General features: G+C 51.8%; 9 protein-coding genes across 9 annotated transcripts; 4 read left to right on the top strand and 5 right to left on the bottom strand.

Annotated features, from left to right (window-relative positions):
* Positions 1 to 219: 219 nt before the first annotated feature.
* Positions 220 to 2,205, bottom strand: AtWU_04705 (glycosyl hydrolase family 79 C-terminal domain-containing protein; the record flags this gene model as incomplete). The annotated part of the gene is made up of 4 exons (XM_035499816.1): positions 220 to 1,027; positions 1,135 to 1,650; positions 1,739 to 1,838; positions 2,004 to 2,205. The coding sequence occupies 4 exons, from the start codon at positions 2,203 to 2,205 to the stop codon at positions 220 to 222; spliced, it is 1,626 nt and encodes a 541-aa protein (XP_035355709.1).
* Positions 2,206 to 3,646: 1,441 nt separating this feature from the next.
* AtWU_04706 (cohesin subunit SMC1) lies at positions 3,647 to 7,755 on the bottom strand (the record flags this gene model as incomplete). The annotated part of the gene is made up of 6 exons (XM_035499817.1): positions 3,647 to 3,664; positions 3,749 to 4,115; positions 4,172 to 4,479; positions 4,529 to 7,502; positions 7,579 to 7,672; positions 7,725 to 7,755. The coding sequence occupies 6 exons, from the start codon at positions 7,753 to 7,755 to the stop codon at positions 3,647 to 3,649; spliced, it is 3,792 nt and encodes a 1,263-aa protein (XP_035355710.1).
* A 461-nt stretch (positions 7,756 to 8,216) lies between these two features.
* Positions 8,217 to 9,119, bottom strand: AtWU_04707 (uncharacterized protein; the record flags this gene model as incomplete). Its single annotated transcript, XM_035499818.1, has 1 exon — positions 8,217 to 9,119. One exon carries the CDS (start codon positions 9,117 to 9,119, stop codon positions 8,217 to 8,219), a length of 903 nt encoding a protein of 300 aa, XP_035355711.1.
* Positions 9,120 to 9,341: 222 nt separating this feature from the next.
* On the top strand, positions 9,342 to 10,660 carry pdx1 (putative pyruvate dehydrogenase complex component Pdx1; the record flags this gene model as incomplete). Its single annotated transcript, XM_035499819.1, has 2 exons — positions 9,342 to 9,741; positions 9,870 to 10,660. 2 exons carry the CDS (start codon positions 9,342 to 9,344, stop codon positions 10,658 to 10,660), a joined length of 1,191 nt encoding a protein of 396 aa, XP_035355712.1.
* Positions 10,661 to 11,857: 1,197 nt separating this feature from the next.
* AtWU_04709 (WD40 repeat domain-containing protein) lies at positions 11,858 to 13,882 on the bottom strand (the record flags this gene model as incomplete). The annotated part of the gene is made up of 4 exons (XM_035499820.1): positions 11,858 to 12,622; positions 12,676 to 13,262; positions 13,322 to 13,449; positions 13,554 to 13,882. 4 exons carry the CDS (start codon positions 13,880 to 13,882, stop codon positions 11,858 to 11,860), a joined length of 1,809 nt encoding a protein of 602 aa, XP_035355713.1.
* A 1,929-nt stretch (positions 13,883 to 15,811) lies between these two features.
* AtWU_04710 (M18 family aminopeptidase) lies at positions 15,812 to 17,569 on the top strand (the record flags this gene model as incomplete). Its single annotated transcript, XM_035499821.1, has 6 exons — positions 15,812 to 15,887; positions 15,945 to 16,006; positions 16,059 to 16,160; positions 16,219 to 16,354; positions 16,403 to 16,495; positions 16,545 to 17,569. The coding sequence occupies 6 exons, from the start codon at positions 15,812 to 15,814 to the stop codon at positions 17,567 to 17,569; spliced, it is 1,494 nt and encodes a 497-aa protein (XP_035355714.1).
* A 403-nt stretch (positions 17,570 to 17,972) lies between these two features.
* On the top strand, positions 17,973 to 19,064 carry AtWU_04711 (DSC4 family protein; the record flags this gene model as incomplete). Its single annotated transcript, XM_035499822.1, has 2 exons — positions 17,973 to 18,184; positions 18,302 to 19,064. 2 exons carry the CDS (start codon positions 17,973 to 17,975, stop codon positions 19,062 to 19,064), a joined length of 975 nt encoding a protein of 324 aa, XP_035355715.1.
* Positions 19,065 to 19,269: 205 nt separating this feature from the next.
* On the bottom strand, positions 19,270 to 20,206 carry AtWU_04712 (ATP-dependent Clp protease proteolytic subunit; the record flags this gene model as incomplete). The annotated part of the gene is made up of 4 exons (XM_035499823.1): positions 19,270 to 19,821; positions 19,878 to 19,903; positions 19,970 to 19,988; positions 20,045 to 20,206. The coding sequence occupies 4 exons, from the start codon at positions 20,204 to 20,206 to the stop codon at positions 19,270 to 19,272; spliced, it is 759 nt and encodes a 252-aa protein (XP_035355716.1).
* Positions 20,207 to 20,348: 142 nt separating this feature from the next.
* AtWU_04713 (uncharacterized protein) lies at positions 20,349 to 21,755 on the top strand (the record flags this gene model as incomplete). Its single annotated transcript, XM_035499824.1, has 1 exon — positions 20,349 to 21,755. One exon carries the CDS (start codon positions 20,349 to 20,351, stop codon positions 21,753 to 21,755), a length of 1,407 nt encoding a protein of 468 aa, XP_035355717.1.
* Positions 21,756 to 21,830: the final 75 nt, after the last annotated feature.

The following is a 21,830-nucleotide window of genomic DNA, read 5'->3' on the forward strand; positions in this document are numbered from 1 at the left end:
AGTATTTCGTAATTACCAAACCCAGCTTTCCTCTTCTGTTCTAAGCACCATTTGGACTATTATGATCTAACAAGGTTCAGACTGGCTATCCTTTCCACGGATGCTAACCGCGTGGGAGCCGCATCATGAATGATACGGAGGCCAGAGTTCCGCGGATAGATATCTTCTACCATGCATACCCTATTGTTACAGCTTCTTCGGCCCACACCGGATGAACTTTCACAGACTGAGGATTGCAGCGCTGGAGTAGGGGATCTCGATCTCCACAACCCCATCGTCGCCCACCGAGATCGCCTCTCCAATCGTTACGTTCTGCAATCGAACTGGCTTACCCTGTGCCAGCTCGTAATTGTAAGACCAGCCGTCCCAGGTGATCCCCGTGATGGCGTTACTGCCGTTCGCCATCAGCCGCTGCACTGAAACCGAGTCGGAGTACACCGATCCAGATGAAGGCAACTGGAACGTATACTTCGCGCTGGGTCTGCTCTCCACTTTCTCCGCTATCGAATCGGTTGAGGTGTAGTTGAACTCCACCAGATTGATGACAGCCACTCGGACCAGAGAATCATTCACGTACGCGGCATATGCGGCTTCCGTATCCGCGGCCAGCGGGAGATTGACAATTCGGACATCGTCTCCGCCGTGGAGCATGGCCGCCACCATGGCATTGCCGTAATACGGCGCCTTCGTGCCTATGGATGTACGATTCGTTCCCACTGGCTGCCAGGAGATGTAATTGTAATTACTTCCCTGATGCATATGGGTTCGGCGGATGTTCTGCGAGGCGCAGTAAAGGTTAAAGTCTACCCCCCAAAGTGCAGCGCCGAATGAATTGGACAGTCCAGGCGCGCCCTGGTTGTACAAAGAGTTGGTCTCGCCCAGGATATAGGGGATGCCCGGGGTCAGGTTGTCGTTCGACAAGATACGTGAGACGTTGACCTGTTGTGCGACGCTTTCCACCGTCTTAGTATGGTTCATTAGCGTATTCTGCAGTGTTACTCCCGGCTGAGTGGCGCCACCGATGTAGCTGCATCAAACGCGACCTATTAGCCAAAGTCGACCTGTACTCCATCCTTTCGCGTTCAGAGTACAATTGGGGCTGGGGGCTGGGGGCTTGGCCACCACCAAACTCACTTGTGTTCGGAATTGAGGGCAATGTTCCGGCTGTTGTCTAGGCCTTTCTCCCACGTCACCACGGGATTCAAGCTGTTGGTGACCCCAGCGAATGAAGGCGCAATGTACTTTGAGTCTGCGAGCTCAGGACACGCCTCGACCAATCTCTTCTCGATCCGCGCTGTCTTGTTCAACCACTCATTCACATAGTCTTGTTCCGTCCAGTTCGCCGGTCTCCTGATGCCCTGTGCGGACGTCTTGTACAAATCCGGCTCGTTCCCCAGTTCCCAATACGCCAGTTTTCCTCCTTCCAGAGCCTTACACGCCACCGGCACGGATTCTAGCATGAGCTCTATATCTGTCGAGCTATTTTTCCCCAGGTTAAAACCGTGGATGAACTTTGTTCCCGGCCAGGTAAAGTACGACTCAAAGAAGGCGGGACCAAACGATAAAATCAGCGGGTAATCCGTCGAAATGCTGGTAATGTATGTGGCATTTGTGGCTGCTCGTAGATTCGGATCATACAGGGCAAAGTCTCTGCGTGATTTAATTAGAGTCCAACCCTCCTTCCCCTCTTTGCCTAGATGGGGAAGATAGAATTGAGGATGATGGGATTGACACGTACTGAGTGTTCCCTCCAACACGAATGTACGGCTTTGCGCCCTGCAACTCGGCCAGATTGTCTAGCAGGTGATTCGAAAAGAGATTCGGATGTGATAGGTTTCCTGGGATCGTCAAAATGGGTCAGAACTAATAGTACTTATATATATCATATATCAACACATTTCCCCCGCTAAATACTGATAATACAGCACAACCTAATAGTAGTATAGAAACCAGCTCCCCCATCAAGTAGTACTAGAGGGTGAGAAAAGGGTATTGAATAATACCTGCAAAATCCGGAAAGAACGCAAATTCAATAGAGAACGAAACAAAAGGATGCAAGACCGGCAGAGCTGCATCATCCGGAACAGATGCACTCAGAGTGATTGATGATGAGATGCTCCTTTCATCTTGGAAGGTCGGACGAGCTGCAATGCTGTGTGCAGCTCCAAGTAGGAGAGAGAGTAATGTGATTGGACGATGATGCATTTCCGTGATACTTTTTCAAATAGAAGTTCAGCTTATTGGTGACGTCGTTCAGAGTAGTACTAGTTTCATTAGTACTGATAGATAATGATGAGTAGCAATGATAGTAGTACTTAGTATATATGATGAAAATATATATATATCACCATATATATCCTCACAGCCTCACAGAGGAAAAAACACATAAATTACTCCACACCCCGACACTACTATACAGCATTTAAGTAGTACTCTTCCAATTGCTCAGATCCCGGGGTAGTAGTAAGTATTAATCAAGACCACTTTAACCGGCGGGGGTAGAGGATAGCACCACCACCAGCCCTCAAGACCCTGAATGAATTGAAACCATCTATTGGAGGGTAATTGGCGGCGCGGGGGAATTCCCTCCGAATGTGCGGGGATGAGAGGGGAGAGAGAATGGAACTACATGTAATTGATGCTGTTTGCTACGTAGGTGGATGTAGATCTATTCCTTTTCTTACTCTTCTTTTCTTGTTTGCTCTTGATGGAGTCGGGTAATTGTTCGGTAGATGCGGTAATAAGGGTTCATTTGTTGTGAGGGGATATACCAAGAACTAGAGTAGAATTAACCGCTCAGTATGTAGAAGTAATGAACACACTCCATGGCATTGGCATTACTATCCGCAAGGGCCAAGGAAAGCTTCTAAATGCTTAAGCACATATTGCATTCATATAACTTGTACTGAAAACGTAGTATCTCATACTAAGTAAGAGCACTCCCCTCCCTAGTAACCTCTACACAAAATCCTCCCATGAACCCTCCTCTCCACAAGCGCATTGACTCACTCTCCAACCATCCTGCGTCCCCTTTTTCTCTTCTGACAACATCTCAGCACAGCCAACACCTTCTTCCTAATATATTCAAGCGGATCTACAGCAGATGACAGCCATGTATTAGCATGAATCCCACCCCCGCACCATCTTCAGTCTCAATGATGTCAGTCTGCAATACCTCTGGATTTATCTCATCAGCTGGAACAAGGTGATCGGATGTTACTACGTAGTAGTCGATCATACTAGCATCATGCTATTAGTCATAACAAAACCAAGCAATCAGTACAAAAGTGAGTACTAGCATAGTATATAATAAGCTGAGATATATTTATTACTTCTCCGGATACTTCTCCGCCATCCAACCGAAATCCTCATCCCGCACAACCGGATCCCCGGGTAGTACCTCTTCTAAGTACTAGACAAGCTTCGCGCCCGTAGATCATTACATAGCCCAGAGAGGCTGGGAGTACTACTAATCATGTGGTGGTAATAATGCAGACAGCTTTTATGGCATCAAGAAAGCAAGTAATCATTGCATTAATCCGTAAACAGTTCAACTAAAGAGAAAGAAAAGCATGCTGCCCATCAAGCCATCGTCAGATATTCTACATAACACCGAAGGAATAAAAAGAAACAGCCTTTCAGTCGTTTAGTTATATTTACGAAGCTGTTGGGGAAGAAATGTTAGCATCCGTATGACCCCAGGCGAAGATAGAACAAAAAGAATTCTGCGGGAGGGGCAAGGGCTTACATCAAGAGTCAAAGATTTGCTGCTGTTCTCTACCTGGTCTCGGTAAATTCCAACCAGCGCTTCACTGTTCTGGAAGAGTCCATTCTTCAGACTGATCACGATGAACTGCATGCCTGGTGCCGCGTGATCGTGGATGTAGTTGGCAATCCGGGCAACGTTGGTGTTGTCCAGCGCCGCATCGACCTCGTCCAGAACGAAGAACGGCGACGGCTGGTAGGAGTGGATGGCAAACAGCAGGGCCAGGGCAGCCATGGTTTTCTCACCACCGGAGAGGTGCTCCATGTCGCGGAATCGCTTGAGAGGGGGCATGGCATGGTATTTGATACCGTCGAGATACGGCTCGTCGGAGTCCTCGATATCGAGATAACTGTGTCGTCGTTAGCTTGCTGATGCTCTGACATAAGGATTGTGGAAACCACTTACGCTTGTCCACCCAGTGGGTAGTTGGCGCTCTTGGTCAGCTCACGATAGATAGGCCCAATCTGCTCGGAGATGTGAGAGAAGGCTTTGTTGAAGAGTTCCGAACGCTTGTGCATCACATCCTCAAAGTCATCCTTGGTCCTTCGGGCATGCTTGCGGGAGTCTTCAAAGTCCTTCTCCGTCGCCTTGAGCTTGTTCTCCACGCTCTCAAGACGCTCCATAGCGCGCGTGTTGGGTGCCATCTTGTCAAGCTCGCTGTTGAGGGACCGAACCTTCTCCAGCAGCTCCTCTTCTAACTTTTCGTCGCTCTCCTATTGACAATTAGCAAATGTTGATCAACTTCGAAATGGCATAGCTCACCTCCTTCAGAGTTTCTCCCAGGGAGTCAAAGTCGACTTCAATGCCGTAGTCTTGCACCATGAAGGCCTGACCACCGCTTCCAGTGCCGTCTTCATCCACATCCATGGCGTCGGGGTCTGCCGCCTGAACCAGTTCATCAATAGGAAGTTGGTCAAGAGGATTCGAATCCTCGGTCAATGGAATGTCAATGTCTTCAAGCTTGCAACGCCGGAGTAGAGCGTATCGACTAGACGAATTGCGTTGTATTTCCGCCTCCAGGGCATTGACGTTTTTGATCGTCCCTTCGACTTCTCTGCTGCGTCTTTGGAGCTCCCGGCGGTGTTGTGCAAGGTTTTCGGCTGACTGCGCGTAAGCCTCCTTTTGCTTCTCGAGCTTCTCACGAAGAATGTCAAGCTCAGCTTCAAACTCATCGAGTTGATTTCGGATGCTCTCTTGCTCAGCTTGAAGCTCCTCAATCAACTGCTCGTCACGCTGCTGTTGTGCCTGAAGCCCAGCAACACGGTCAGCAGTTGCCTGAAGGCGCTGCTTTTCGAAGCTAAGCTGGTTTTCGATTCTGCTCTTCTGCGTCGTGAACTCGAGCTTCTTTTGAGCGGCCTCTTCCTGCAGAGAGCCTTGTTGAACCTCATATTCGCGGATATTGCTATACCCGAGGCGTTTGCAGAACTTCTTGTAAACTTCATCCTCCACACTGCGGACAGTCTCTTGAGAGGTAGCGATTGTTTGATCGAGCTCCTCGAGCAATTCCTGGCGCTCAACATACTTAGGCCTTACATCCTCGAGCTGGCGCCTCACAAAGTCGAGTTCACTGTGCTTGCTTTCGAGATTTCTCTCGAGGGCCTTCAGCTCATCACGGGCGTAGGCAAGCCGTTGCTCAAGACCAACCAATTCACCCTGCAGAGTCTCCTCCTCCGTTCCTCGGCGATGACCCTTGGGCAGGTTGCCCAAGTCTGCCATCAGCTTGTCCTTAAGCTTGTACAAGTTTTCGACCTCGGAATCCTCCCAGCGCTTGGAGTTCTGCTGAGGGCCGCGACCACCAGTCATCAAACCACCCTTGTGAATGACGGTCCCATCAAGAGTAACGGCCTTCGCATCAACGTTCCTGTCGTAGCAAAGATACTTGGCAGTAGCCAAATCGTCACAGACAATGGCATTTCCACAAGCGTAGCTGATGGCTCTGGCAACCGAGTCGTCATAGTCAACGGTCTCGATCGCTGGGCGCATTCCTCTGTGCAGACCCTTCAAGTTGGAGTTGAAGGCCTTAACTTGGATTGTTTCCAGAGGAATGAATGTCGCCTGTCCGGCTCTTTGGTCGCGGAGGTGCTGGATGCACTCCTTCGCTGTCTTCTCATTGTCCACAACGATGGCGTCAAAGTGCCGTCCAAGTACGGTGCTGACTGCTTCGGCGTATTTCTTCTGTTTAGGCTTGCAGAGGTCGCTTACTCGGCCTTTGACGCCCGGGAAGATCCGCTTGAGGGTCGAAATCAGTTCCTTGGCTCTTATTTCCTTCTCAGACTGCTTCTTGCCATCATCGGCCTCGAGAAGCTTCTTCAACACAACCTGAAGCTTCTCCTCAAGCTCCGTTCTCATCTGAGAGACACGTAGGCGTTCAGAAGTTAGAGCATTCAGCTCCTTCTTCTTGCGCTCGATTTCCTTCGACGTAGACTTGACAGTATCAGTAACCGACGACTTGCGCTCGGCTAAAGTTTGTGTCTCAGACTCCAGAGTCTTGAGCTGCCACTCGGTACCTTCGAACTTGCTCTTCAGGCTGTTGTAGGCCTCGGCTTCAGTCTTGCGCTGACGACGCAGGTTGTCCAGGTTCAGCTGTTCCGCGGAAGATTTCTTGTTGACCTCTTCCCTGAGCCGCTTGTACTCCTGCTGGTCGGCCTCGCTCAATTGGCCACCTTGTTTGCTCATGGTCTTCTGCCACTCAGCTTCCCACTGAGCTTGAGCCTTCTCGACAACCTTGAGATCCTTCTCGAGCTGCTTGGCGTTTGCCGCTTGACCCTCGCGCTCCCGAGTAATCTCAGCAATCCGGGAGGTGAAGCGGTCGACCTTCTTCTTCGTAATGTCGACCTTCTCATCAACAGGTACCAGGGCATTCGTAGACTCCTCGATCTCTTTCTCCTTGGCCACGATGTTCTTCTCAGCCTTTGCAACATCTCGACCAACCCGAGCATGATCCTTCTTAGCGTCCTCCACATTCTTCTCGTATTTCTCAACGCCGCGGCGGAACTCCTTCAGCTCATCCTGATATTTCTGGATATCCGCACTCGACGCATCAATAAGGCGCTGGAAGTGGAACAACTTCCACAAGATGTGCGTGATGATGGCCTGGTCGCGTTCCTCGGCCTTCCGGGCATAGTTCTCGGCTTCGCGCTTTTGCTCCTGGTATTGCTTGATTTCCGAGTTGATACCTCTGCGACGGTTCAACTGCACAGTCTGTTGCTCTGCGGCTTCCTCCGCCTCCGCCTTCAAGCGCTCGTATTCGGCCTTGTATTCCAGACTTCCCGAGATCTGCTCGATCAGCCGCGTCAGATCCTTGGGTGACTGCGAGGCAATGGCCTCCACATCACCCTGGAAAACCAGGAAGTTGCGCGCCTTGATCAGGATGTTCTCCGCCTCGAGAGCCTCGTTGTACTGCTGTGCCGTGACAATGCGATTGTTGATACGGTACTCGCTGACACCTCCACTGGTGATAGACCGGCGCCATTGTTGCTCCTCACCCGCATCATCCTCGTAGACTGCCATAACCCACGCGGTCCGGGGATCGTTCTTTCCGCTTGGGTCCTGCGACTGTTCACCGTCGATTCCGTCTTCCGCTTGGTCATCCCCGTTGGCCTCTGCTTCGATAGCATTGCCGCTAGCATCGACTTTGGATGTGCGCAGGACACGGCCGCGGTATACGAGATCGCGAAGGTTCGTGGATCGTAGATGTGACGATTTGATACCTAAGACGAACGATATCGCGTCCATACTGGAGAAGGTCAGCGCACCGTACTTTGTCTCGCTTGATTTCCTCTGTCCGCGAAATGGGGTAGAATGATACGCACGAGTTGGACTTTCCGGACCCGTTGGGTCCGATGATGGAGGTGAAGTAGGCATCACCGAAGAGAAGTACATGATGACCCTTGTACGATTTGAAGTCTAGAGCAGGTGTCAGAGCGGTTGAGAGTGCCGAATAGAGGGTGTTGCTTACTGAACAGCTCGAGCCGGATGAGCTTTCCCATCTTGCGACGGACAGCCGCGTTTCAGCGACTGAGGGAATGCAGATACAAATCGCAAGTTGATGTTGGTTGAAACCGGTGAAGGTCGCCTGGAGAATAAGGCGGCAGGCTGGAACAGCCCACAAGAGAGGGTCGGGTTTGTGGAGGGGCTCGCGCAATGGTTTATCGTCGGAGTCGCGTCTTGATTGATTGATTGATTGATGGGGGGACGCGCTGCGGAGGGTCACGTGGTTCCGCATATACTCCGGCTACTTCTTACACAGTATTGTCCCCAGCAGTGCCCATACTCTAAATTATTTCAATTTACGGTAATTGCTTGTGTTTAATGCTTCATTCCATATATACATGGGTGTCTGACATGCCGTATAACAGGCTAATGGGAAAGTTGATAGGACAAAAAGTAGAGTAATTAGACATCAAAAGAAGGATATCATAGCGAAATGGAACCGGACTCCCATCTCCTATCAGCGCCGGAAACTCACAGGGTTGCCAACAAGCATAAAGTCCTGTGAGACGTAGCCACCAGAGTCCATGCGCAGAACGCCCTTCTGGCCCTCCACTTCCAGAAGGATAAAGTCCTCCTGGGAGAAGATCTGCCGGACAGACCGGAACAACCGCCACATAAACATGCTCATCCTCTTGAAGGGAGCTTTAAAGAAGCTAACCTTCGCTTGCTCACCCTGAGCCACAGTGCGCTCTCCTGCAATACCAGGCGCATCCGGAATAGACTCCAAAAGCATATCTGGAGACGAATCCGGAGAGATCACCAAACGGCGGGAGAAAGCGATCTGACGCGGCAGGGCGTCAAATTCGTAGGGCTTGCGGAACGGAACCACGCTTCGCACGGTGAAGCGAAGATGTGTGTGACCGTTGACATTGACAGCCCTGATGGCGCGAATCAACCGAGTGGTCTTGAAAAGGAACACCGTACCCATAACGCTCATTGTTATGCAAATACCACCGAACAGAGCTTGCTGCCACATCGGGAGAGGTATAAGGGGATCCCGAAAGACGGCATTGGAATTGTATACAGCGTAGGCAAAACAGAAGCCCGCAATACCGTAGGCGCCCAACACGTATCCGCGTTGCGATGGCGCCCGGAACAAGACAATCTCTCCCTCCTTGGCGACCTTTCTTTCGAGCTTTCCAAATCCTTCCGGGCGTCGGCCGGCAAACTTCAAGCTGTCTTCAGGCGCCGTGCGCACCACCTTGGGCTTGATCTGTTGGGTTTTGCTGGCAGCCTTTGTTCGCGAGGCACTGGAGGAGAAATACCTCCATGCTGGACTGGAGGACTCGAGAACGGATGAGAGAGTGCTCCGGGGACACTGCTGGGCGAATGCCCTTAAGGTAAACGGCCGCGCAAACATCTTGTCGACCTGGTATTTCCGATGGTTAGGATAGAGTAAAAGTTGGAGCGCAGGCCACAACGGGCCCCAGCCATCAATGTTCACATATTCAAGTGTCGTTGAAATAGAGCCCAACGTCTCCAGAAGGTAAACAGATTAGACTCACCAGGAAGCAAAGGAATTAAGGCCAATGGCTTGGTGCAATGGCAGGAGGTCGAGGCCGTCGTTCTCCGCGGCAGAAAAATGTTCCCGTCCGGGCCGCCGGTGAAGCTCCCAACAATAATCACCTCAACCTTCTCCGAGCTGACCCTTCCGATAGCGACGCAATTCTCCGGCTTGGAACGTCCTGCAACGCTCAGCTCGCAGATTGCGACTATACTCCGACTCTCTAGGGACCACTGTGCTTTTTCTGCGGCCCCGTTAGCCTGGTGGTGGGTTCCTATCCGATCCCAGCAAATCTCCGCCCACTCCAAGCTACAGCGCTCGCGACCCGACGATAGCCACACCCCTCGGAAAAGACATTCACTTGTCCTATACAAACACCAAAAGCCTCGCGCATCAAACATGGCCTCCACCTTCTCGGTCTGCCGTCTTCCGGTCGCGCTTGCCCGCCGCCAATCCCGTGTTCTCAGCACTTCCAAGCGTGAGTTTCCCGACAGAAAACAGCTCGATATCAACTTTCCCACTCCAACATGTCCCTCCCTTCCAAGTCCATCCTCACCCATAAATCACCCTCATATCAGTCCAGCTAACAAACCATTCACCGTATAGGTCTGAGCTCCACCTCCGCCCCTCAATTCCAGAACCCCGCCTACCCTCTCTATCCCTCCGTCACCCAGCTCCTCCATGAAAAAGGCATCCCGGAGTCCGAAGTGTCCAAGATCCCCGCGTCCGGCCCCAAGGGTCGTCTCCTGAAGGGCGATGTCCTCGCCTACCTGGGCGCCATCCCCGCCTCCTACCCTTCTGAGCAAGCAGCCCGGATCGACAAGCTCGCCCACCTCGACCTGAGCAACATCAAGATCGCCGCGCCCGTCAAGCCCGCGGAGCCCGCCCCGGCCGTGGAAGAGAAGCCCGTTGCTCGTCCCCCGCCGACCACCTCCGTCGCCGTCTCCATCTCCCTGGCCGCCGTGCTGTCCGTTCAGAAGAAGATCCAAGAATCCCTGGGCACCACGGTGCCGCTGTCGACGTTCCTCGCCCGCGCTACGGACCTGGCAAACGACGACCTGCCCCGCTCTTCTCTCGAGAGGCCTTCCGCTGATGAGCTGTTCGACGAGCTCCTCGGTGCTCAGCCCATCAAGTTCTCCCGGGGAGAGTACATCCCTGAGTTGAACGCCGAGGAGGCCCGCCCGGTGCAGAAGAAGCAGAAGGTGGAGGATGATCTGATCGATTTCTTGGCTGGAAAGGTTTCCAAGAAGGCTGTTGCCACTGCTAAGAGCGTTGTTGAGCCGGCCGCGAACGTCTTCAGCCTGACTGTTCCGGTTGAGGAAGAGAAGAGGGCGAAGGTTTTCTTGGACCGCGTGAAGACCTTGTTGACTGTTGAGCCTGGCAGGCTGGTTCTATAGATCTCCATTTCTTTTCTTTTCTCATTTTTTTGTTCCCATTTCCTTGGTTATTTCCCATTTCCACTTTTTCGTGCTGTAAGTTATGCGCAGAAGACGAGAGACAAGATCTTGTCTCGTACGTATCTCTTGGATTAGTTTCATTGGGCTGATGAACCGTTTTTATATTAGTATAACATCAATCAAGAAGATAATGAAATAAACTTTCAGTTTGGAGTTGAAAGTCCATTTTGGGACTACTATTTTTATAGACTGAAATCTGGACTAAGCTGTTCTCAATACTGTATATCATTGAAGTTGAAGATAGTAGAAATCTACTAACAAGTATGTACTAAAGTGTTATACTATCGAAGCAACCGGCCTAAATTTGCACCTCTCCGAATTTTTCTTTTTTTTTTTTTTTTACCCTTCTGGTCTTTCATTCTCGTTATCTATGACATTAAATGTCTTTCGTTCTTCCCCCCTGCGAAACAACACGTTCCTCATAGTCAAAGTCAAGTAAACCCCTTCTCGAAGCTCTTGGTGTGTTGTAAATCATTCCGTCGTGAAATCTGAACGCGGGGAGAGGATTGTGTGTGTGGTACATCATGCAACTCTGAAAGAGGTGTATAAGCCCATTGGAGTCAATCAATCAATCCATCACATCCGCCTGAATCTTTGGGGATGAGGATGGAGCAACGCCTTGGTCCTGGTTTTACCTGTTCACCCTGGGAAAACACCATAAGCGCCACCGCTGAGATTCATTTCCATGGATAGTAGCGAAAACCTGCAAATAGTGAGTGCCTGCTGCGAAGACATGGGCTGGCACCTGTGCGCGGATAAAAATAAGAGTAGGCTGAAAAGGAACACAAGAGAAGAAAAGTAGAAGCAGAAACAGGCAGAGTCGGAGATACATGGAATGAAATCTTGCAGCCAGCGGAAAGGACTTATTAGAAAGCAGAACAACGCAGAAAAAGAACCCTTTAGTTACCCATGATATGCTGTTGTGTACCCCATGAGATGCGAAGAAAATGCCCAAGCTAGACCCATTTAGAAAAACAAATAAACCCTCCTCCAGACCGTCCAAGGACAGAACCCAGCATCGTAAGAAACGCCAAAGCCTTGGAAACGCCATATCTAATGCATATTGGTAAGCCCAACGAGAAGTTCAAAGGACGCCATGGCACCAAATCATTCCGAAATGAACAGCAACCTTTCTCGTCAGCGGATGGTACCCCATTCTGCTAGCTTGCTACCTTCACGTCCGTGCTCTCTGCCCGGTCGTTTGTTGAAGATCTTCCAGAACCGCAGGGTTTCATCTCCAGCCCCAGTGACGACTGTTTGGCCATCGGGGCTCATGGCCAAGTAAAGTACACGGAATGTATGACCGGTTAAAGAGACAATCTGCTCCATACGAGGGTACTTCCAGATAACTATTTGGTTCTGGCTGTAGCCGTGCGTGCTGATGATCTCGTCCGAATTCTTCGACCACGCCAAGTTACAAACCTGACTGCCTGTGTCGACTTCTTTGATCAAGGAACCAGTCGACGTGTTCCAGAACTTTATGGTTCGATCCGCTGTACCACCACCGGACGCGAGAAGATGATGCTGGTGTGGAGACCAAGCGATTGCCTTGACGGCCGCAGTATGGTCGGAAAAGCGGTAAAGCGGTGTTTCGTTGAGCTTGTCCCAGACCAGCAGTTTGTTGTCGTTCCCGCCTGAGGCTAATTGACCATCTTCGGTGTTCCAACGAAGACCACATACCTCTTGCTTATGACCAGATAAGCGACGCAGGTACTGATCCGGGGAGCGGACGTCTCGATGGAAGATCAGTCGATCTCGAGAGCCGGATGTGAGGATATGATCGTTCCAAGCCAACGCTCCTACACGATTTGTGTGTCCAATCATCGTACGGAGGCGACGACAGCGCTCAGCATCCCATATTTGTACAAGACCCTTGCCTGTGCCTATTGAAAGATGTGTTCCCTACTCCAATTAGCGCTTCCATCGAACATATTGATCAAGAACTGGGCACTCACCCTTTGTATCCAGCTAACACTTGTGACTGTATCATCTCGTAGCTCACAGAGCTTCGTCACGCGGCCTGTCTGGGAGTTCCACATGTAGACCGAGTTGCCTAGGCCCACTCCAAGAACGTTACTGCTGCCCCAGTCTACTAGGTTGAGATAGAAATCATCTTGCAGATCGGGCGCATCAAGGACCTTGTAGGGTACCTTGTTCACATAGCGAGGCTGTTTCCGAGGCGTCTCCAGAATACGTTGGCTGTCGAGGCGGATTGGTGATAGACTATAGAGCTCTGACCGGACATTGAGATTCGGACCATGCTGACTTCGCGGAGTCTTTGAAGGTGTGGGGTGAGCTGACCCAGCACGTGGGGAAGCGTAGTTGAAAAGGTTTTTGTGGGGCGTCGATGGTGTTATGCTGGCAGGTGGTAGGTTCGAGACCACATGTGAAGGTGGCGTATGTGAGCGGGTCTTGTCATTAATGCCATTACCCATACCCAACAAGGGATCCGGCGATAGGGAATCCAAATCGGCCTGTGGAACAGTATTCCCAAAGAGTTCACTTCGCAAAACCCGCGAGTACATGCGATTTGCTTCCTCAGCTACACCGGGGTTAGCGACGATGATCGGCAGCGCCAGGATCACAGCGGATGCGACTCACTTTTTTGAAAGTGAAGCTCCGAATGGGGAGCTCGTTTTTTCGACTTTGATGGAGTCGAAGGGCAACCGTCCTCATGAAGCAGACTGAACGTTGCCTGAAGGTCTTGTCCCTCACGATTGGGAATAAATCTGGAATAGGATTCACAGTTTAGTGACATGATGTCAAAGGATATAGGTCCATGGTCACGACCGATGAACCGCTCTCCAAAAGCACCATTGAATGTGTTACTGACCTATCACCGTACACTCTCTGCCTCTTCCTGCTGGGACTGGTACCCGGTGTTCTCTCGCGGGGACGTCCAGCATCCTCAAAATCCTTCAGAGCCTTCGCTAGGGCATCTGCATCGATTGGCCCAGAGGTAGTCCGAGAATTCTGGCTCCTGGCTTGCGGTTCCGGGTAGAATAGAGTCTTCTTCGACGGCATACTAGGGGGCGTCCTGGAGCCAGGAGGCGATGCGATCGTCAACGCATTTGGTCCGGTACGATCGGGCGACTTGACGGCCGGTGCGCCTGCAGCAGCATTGCGGGTGGTCGGCCGATCTGATTTCTTGGGGTCGCCCATGGTTGTCGGAGGGGCGAACCTCACGAGGTGCAAATGGCGGTCGAATGCGGGATCAACTGGAGGCAGGGTCAATGCGACAGGTCTCAAACGTCGTCGGGTCGCAAGTGGCGGCAGAGTGGGAGGGGAAGAGCAGCTGGGGTATATCGTATTCAATGACTGGGCGAATATAGTGTTGTCCTTCAGGTCAATCGGCGGCTCGGGGTTGTAGAAGGTGGTGAATGCAGAGGTTGCTGATGACAACAGCCAGACCCTTGTGTTCCGCTCCGATCAATACACCAAATAAACTAGGAGCAAGCGGGCACAGGAGCGAACAGAGAGTGACGACAAAGTGTCTCTCACCAGACCCGAGGCAGACTAGAAAGAAACGCACAGCTTGTGGAGGTCATTTGATACTGACCTGACCACCGTCTGGTGAGGGAGGAAGGATTGAGACAGTTTGATCCAAGGGTTGGCGATGGGCTTCCTCTCTTGCTCGACCGTTCGAAGGGGAGCCCCAGCAGCGGTCACGCGTCGGCTGCGCTAAACCACTTTGGGCAACGCAGGAGGTTGGTGTTATTCTATACTTGCCCTTCTGGCGAAGAGACAATGATGAGTTTATCCTTCATTACAAAGAAAGATTATAATCTTGGTCACCATTGTCTTGACCTATTTTTGTTCCCATTTGCTTCCCATGTCGCATAGTGGTGGGTGGGTGATCTCATCCGACTGATGACTGATCTTCGTCAGGTGTTGTTGTCGCATGGGAGGATTTGTTTATCTGCACCCGCTGGATCGCCTGTACCTCCAAATGCACGTCCGTGTCTGATCGATTGTGACCCTCCCACCACAAACAGACAGGTCCTTTTTCTTTTTCTGTGAAATTGACCATTCACTCAGGCTAGATTATCAGACGTGAAACAATTCCTAACCAATCCGATCAAATTGCCCCGTGCTACAGGAGGCGTTCCATGGACTGACGCGAAGCGCCGGCGTGATGATTGGGCCAGCGCGCTCTACTCCGTTGTTATCGATTGTCGCAGCGCCACGAGCACTACCGCGACCGCCTCTCATTCCACGCGCCTGGTGAACGCGACAGCAAAAGCTTGGGCCAGACACTGCTAGAAAGGAGAGTTTCCAGCCAAAGAAATTGAATCTGAGATCCCTCCCCGTCCCCGTCTTGCGTCGATCACAGTACAGCATTGGTTTAGCATAACGGGCTTGACTCGTGGCGTGGGTTTCCAGGGTATACTGACGATCAACCGTCTGTACCGAATTCCCATCTAGCTTAGAGGCTCAACGGTCGACTATTTTCAGTTGCTTTTTCTATTTTATCTGCTCTATTTCCGATGGTGCCGCGTTTCACATGACTAACACTAACATCCACTCTCAGGATTCTATTTCTATTCAAGTGCTATGTCTTGAGTTTCAAGCTACGACCGTGTCTTGCAAGGACCCCATGACGAGAACCAATATGAACAGGGCGCGACCGTGTTTGTTTCAGTTTTCTGCCAAGGAAGACAGAAAGACAAACTTAGTGTATGATGAGAATCTGAATTAGATTGAAACTTTTAAGAACGCTAGGGGATACTCACAGACCGATGACTAGTAGACATACAATCCACATGAGGTCATTTATTGGCTCTTAGTGGTTTTGACTTAAATCCATGATACCACCATTCAATAACCGCCTATACATTCTTGAGAAATTCAGGCCAACCCAGCTAATCGTCTGTTTATCTGTCCATTTTCACTTGAGTGGAATTGGCAATCAAATAAGCGACATCAGTAAATTCCATAGTCCACCCGTCCGCCTGTTAAGTACTAGTTAAATTGATGAAGCCATGCGGAGACGCCAACTGACCGCCTTACTATGATCTCATGCCCACTTTTTCCCCTCCCCGTGATCCCCATGTTTCTTTATCCACATCTCCTGGGGACCTTCGTGACAAGATGACTTCTAAAATTGCTCAAAGTTTGAAGCAGCCGGCTCTGGACTTTTTGTCCTTTGTCAATGCGTCTCCTACCCGTAATTATATTACGTTCTATACTATTATAAGGTAGTCGATTGCTGACTTTGCTGTAGCGTTCCATGCCGTTCAGTCGGCAAAGGAACTCCTTGCCAAGGCTGGCTTCCAGGAGATCAAGGTATGCGATGGCTGCATTGTATCACGGAATTGACCGCTAATTCCCGGTACAGGAGAAGGACTCTTGGGCGTCGACCTGCCGGCCTGGTGGAAAGTACTACTTGACCCGTAACCAGTCCACCATCATCGCTTTTGCTGTCGGCAAGAAATGGAAGGTATAGTTCTGCCATTGTCAATGATCTGACCTTGGTGCTAATCATTTCAATTGATTAGCCTGGTAACCCCATTTCGATGATCGGTGCTCACACCGATTCTCCCGTCCTGAGAGTCAAGCCGGTCAGCAACAAGCGCGGGGAAGGATATGTTCAAGTGGGCGTGGAGACTTATGGAGGCGGCATCTGGCACACCTGTCCGTGCTACTGAATCACTTTGACTATATCATGCTAACTGTCTATAGGGTTCGACCGTGATCTGGGTGTTGCAGGTCGGGCTATGGTCCGCAATGGCGACGGTTCGATTGTGCAGAAGCTGATCAAGATTGACCGACCCAGTAAGTTCGTTCGACCTTTGTACAACCAGTCTTCTCTGACTAGGCATAGTTCTCCGCATTCCCACTCTGGCCATCCATCTGGACCGCCAGGAGACTTTTGCCTTCAACAAGGAAACCCAGCTGTTCCCCATCGCAGGTCTTGTTGCTGCTGAGCTGAACCGTACCGGTGCCTCCGAGGAGACTGACAAAGCGGCCAAGGAAGCCAACGAGGACAAGGGCGACTTGTCTCCTCTGAAGGCCATCACCGAGCGCCACCACCCTTACCTGGTTGAGCTTATTGCTGCCGAAGCCGGTGTCAAGCCCCTCGATGTCCTTGACTTTGAGATGATCTTGTTCGATACCCAGAAGTCGAACCTGGGTGGTCTGCTGGAGGAGTTCATCTTTTCGCCTCGCCTGGACAACCTGAACAGCTCTTTCTGTGCCACCGTCGGCTTGATCGACTCTGTGGCTGACTCCTCAGCGTTGGACGAGGAACCCGCTATCCGTCTCATTGCACTCTTTGACCACGAGGAAATCGGAAGCCGCACTGCTCAGGGTGCCGACTCGAACATCCTCCCCTCCGTCATCCGTCGCTTGTCCGTGCTCCCGTCGACGGCCGGCGCTAGTGACGACATCGCCACTGCTTACGAGCAGACCTTGTCTACGTCTTTCCTACTGTCTGCTGATATGGCCCATGGAGTTCACCCGAATTACACGGCCAAGTATGAGAACGACCACCGGCCCCAAATCAACAAGGGCCCTGTTATCAAGATCAACGCCAACGCGCGCTATGCGACCAACTCGCCCGGTATCGTTCTTCTTCAGGAAGTCGCTCGCAAGGCTGGGGAAGATGTTGGCGAAAAGGTTCCCCTGCAGCTGTTTGTTGTCCGCAACGACTCCAGCTGCGGAAGCACCATTGGCCCAATGCTGTCTGCAGCGCTTGGCGCTCGGACATTGGATCTGGGTAACCCCCAGTTGAGCATGCACAGTATCCGTGAGACGGGAGGTACCCTCGATGTGGCACACTCGATCCGTCTGTTCACTGGATTCTTCAAGCACTACGCCAATCTTTCCAAGACCATCTTTGTTGATTAGATAGTTAAGTCTACGGGTGGGTGAAGGTTATATAAGAAGCATAAGTATATCTTTGTTGCATCATTCTGGAATAATTTTCGAGAATAAGCAAACAACCTTTCCTCCATACTAGATCGCCATAGTAAGATTATCATTGGTGATAAGTTATAGTTTAACCCCGGATGTTGCCAGATGCAGCGCTCCGGGCCGAGAAAAGTCCGCAGCCACCTGATCCACATCATCGGCCATCATCGTTGCCGGTGACGCTCCACCTCCAACTCCCTCCGTCTCTCCACCTGAAACACCACCCTAACTACTCCATCTTCCCCCCCATCACCTCGTCCCCCCGGTCTACACTGGCCCCCCTAGACCTTCCCCTCTCACTCCTCCACCCCCAACGCCATCCATGCCCCCATGACCCTCTATGACCACTCCGGACGCCTATCGAGATGCGGAATACATCGCTGACGTGTCCGGCATCATCGACCCTCATGGCGGCGCCAGCGCCAACTCTACCAGCCGTACCGAGCGCCTGAGAAAGGTACAGACGGCCGCGAAAGTCGCGTTCATTGACCGACTCCTCCGCGACCTCGACATCCTTATTTACTGTGAGCTTTCAGCGTTGTATTATATGGAGTGAGCAGAATCCACGCCCCCGCCCCCGCAACTCCGCACGAGCGGAGGAGCCCCCATACATAAAGTATAATCCATCAAAAAAATAAGTCATAGTGACTAACAATTCACGATCCACAGCTGCTCGATAATTCTCTTCGCCCTCCGCGCAATAATTCAACTTATCTTCTTCACTCCCAAAGCACCCCCCTTTGACCCTACGAGAAACCAACCCTTCGTCGGCGCTATACTGGGTAGTAACCTCTTCTGCATCATCTTTCATAAATTCTTTACTAGACCCGAAGCTAGCGAATCGACGCGCGGATACCTGCATGGCGGGATCTTGATTGACTTTATTGGACAGAAGGCGCCCATCCCGTTCGCTAGACTTCTTTTCTTGGATTGTCTCATTTTGTTCCTGGATCTGGTCATGTTGGGGTTGATCGTTGAGCGGGTGAAGACGGTGGAGGTTACTGCGAGTGCGCCGGTTGAGACCACGCCTGAGGGGGAGGAAGAGCGACAGGATCATGATCTGGAGGAGAGGGGGGTGCGAGGGAGTGGGCCTTCCACGAGATCCTCGTCGCGAACATTGGAAGATGATGAAGATGTGGAGACAATTGAACTGGGCGAGATGGAGAGGACGCAGTTGCTGGCTGATCCGGAGGAGGGAGGGAGGAATGCACAGCACGCCCATCCTATGGATACGTTCGTGTCGGGCCAAGCAACGATCATGGATGTGGGATTGGTTGACCTTGTCCGTGACCAGTGGCGATACAGCCCTGCGACAGCGCGGCGGACAACGCCGTATGTGCCTTCTGACCAGACCGCGGCGTTTCTGAGAGAACGGTTCGGCATCCGAGTTGGCGCGGATGGGCGCATGGAGCGGATTGCGACGGAGGCGTGATATAGTGTAATGTAATGAGTTAGATGAGTTGAAATTTGTACATATACCAATGCTTATACGATGGATACATGATTAACCATGTACAGATCGATTTACCTAGAAACCTCAAATAAAATATCCTATATTGCAACCATACCATAACTTCATCACAAGTACCAATACAAACAAAAACACATAACCACAAAACAAAAAAGGGTATACATCCTCACGGAATCGCCTCACCCCCCTCCGCACCCGGCGGCCCCCTCCTATCCAAAATCTCATCCACAATACCCATATCAAGCGCCTCCTTCGCACCCATAAAATAATCCCTCTCCATCAACTTCTCAATCTCATCCAACGTCATCTCCTTCTTTCCCGTCAAATGCCTCTTATAAATCTTATTCAACTGGCTCCGCACCCTGAGTATCTCCTTCGCATGGATGGCAATATCACTCGCTTGGCCGAAATAACCCCCGGACGGCTGATGCATCATGATCGAGCTATGCGGCAAGCAGAACCGCTTGCCCGGGTGTCCTCCACAGAGCAGCAACGAGCCCATCGAGGCGGCTTGGCCCACGCAGATCGTGCTCACGGGGGAGGCGATGTAGGTCATTGTGTCGTAGATGGCGAGACCGGCGGTTACGGACCCTCCGGGGGAGTTGATGTACAGGTGGATGGGCTTCTGGGGGTTGTCGGCTTCGAGGAAGAGGAGTTGGGCCACGATGCTGGCGGACATGGTTTCGTCGACTTCGCCGTTTAGGCAGATGATTCGTTCCTGTACTTTGTTAGGATCGGGATGGGGGATGGGGTGGAGGGGTGGGTGGGATGTACCTTGAGGAGACGAGAGAAGATGTCGTCTGTGATGGGAGTGTAGGTGGTTAGTTAGCTGTGGTAAGGTACTGTGGTCGCTGCAGTAAACGTACATGTGTGCCATCCTCCTCCCTGTTTTCAGTTAGTATAACCATACATCTATCATAAAAAATAATGTGCACACTCACCACAGTCTCAGTAACAAACGGCGTCGGCGTCCACCCCCGCGGAGACCGGGCACCTGATAGCGTCGGAACAGAGCTGGCAAAGCTGCGCGACAACAGCGTCGGCTTGACAGTCTGGCGGCCAACGACGCGAGCTAATCGCTGAAGGGGACGTGTTGCGTTCATTATGAGCAGCAATATACCCCAATGGTGAACGGAGTTGATAGAGCAGGATCGGGAGAAGACTCTATGAAGAAGATGATGACGGTTGGAGATCTGGTCCGCCGGCGGAGCTCCCAGATCCCGCCGAAGCTTAGCGCGTCCGACAATGTCTCTCTCCGCCGCCGCCGCCTTTTTTCCCCGATTCCTCAAAACTATATTCTCTCTCCTCACCACCCACCACGCCATGGCGTGTCTCAACAGCCGGATCTCATACGCTTCCTGGCGTCTGAGGGTATTCCGGCAGCTCTTCCGGCCGAATGGCTCTCCTGAGGTGGGATATCGTGCTATATCAACCGCCAATGGCACACGGGAACCTCTCCGTCCGACGGCCTCCTCCGCGGACAAGACATTGAAGTCTACCCCGACAGAAAATAAAGAAGCTGCTGCTGCTGCTGCTTCTGAAGAGGAGGAAGGATCAAAGCAGCATCTACGCCCCTCCTCACTCCTCCCCCAATCCCCCCTCCTCACCAACCCCCGCCCCGGCCACGACAAGCTACACAAGAAGAAACGCCGCCCCGACCCCAAAGAATCCGACATCCACCTGAACCCCTGGGCACAAGCCCTCGCCTCTCCTCTCCGAGCCTGCAAAGTAACCGGCGCGCGAGTCCCGCGCGCCTTCATGAGCGAATGGGGGTTTGTACAGCGTCCCGACGTCGCAGACAAGCTCTGGCTGCTTCCGGTGGGACTCATGAAGGACAAACTATATCCCTCTTCCACAACTCCTTCCCAAGAAGAAGGACATATCGAAGACGACAACGACAATCACAACAAGGATAACGTCAAGAATAACACAACCCGCCACCTAACCCTCCGCATCATCGACCGCCTCCCCCTCCTCCGCACCCTAACCTCCACCTACTGGAGCACGAAAACGAACCGCAAGCGCGAACCACTGGCCAAACTCCTCCCACACCGATGGAAACACCCCCTCGGTCCCGTGACAAGCTGGGAAGAATCGCAGCTCTCCTTACGAGAAGACACACCGACCTTCACGCTTAAAATGATGCGCCGGGACGTGGTTCAGAAACTCAAAGCGGCGTGCGACCCGCCCGATACGCAGCCTGAAGCGAAGCGCCGTGTGTGGACGGTTCTGCCGGTGAGCAAGTACGGGCGAGCTCATATAGCGCGGAGAACGTGGTCTATGGAGCCGTTTGAGCGGATGGAGTGTTGTGGGGTGTTGGTGAATAATCGCCGGAGGGGGAAGCCGGGGAGAGTCACGGGGCTGTGGCCGCGGATGCCGGAAATAGTGTGTATATCGAAGCAGAAGAAGGTGGCGCCGGTGTTTGATTTGACGGTGATGTTGGGGGAGGAGGAGTTGGCGGAGTTGAAGGAGTATTGTCCGGGGCTTTTTGGAAAGACGGCGGTGGTGTTGAGGCCGGATAATAAGGTGACGGTGGAGGCGATGTTGGCGCTGTGGAGGTTGAGGGGGTTTATTAGGAGTGATGGGGTGTTGGAACCGCCTAGGATGGAGGTTAGGTTGAGGAGTAAGTGGAGGAGTAATTATCTTCTATAACATAACTTTACTCTGTATGTATGTATGTACGTCTATCACAGCTACTAACTATACCCTCAACCACACCACAACCCA

The sequence above is a fragment of the Aspergillus tubingensis genome, assembly GCF_013340325.1.
Source record: "Aspergillus tubingensis WU-2223L DNA, scaffold_6, whole genome shotgun sequence".
In the NCBI taxonomy this organism is placed as follows: Eukaryota; Fungi; Ascomycota; class Eurotiomycetes; order Eurotiales; family Aspergillaceae; genus Aspergillus; species Aspergillus tubingensis.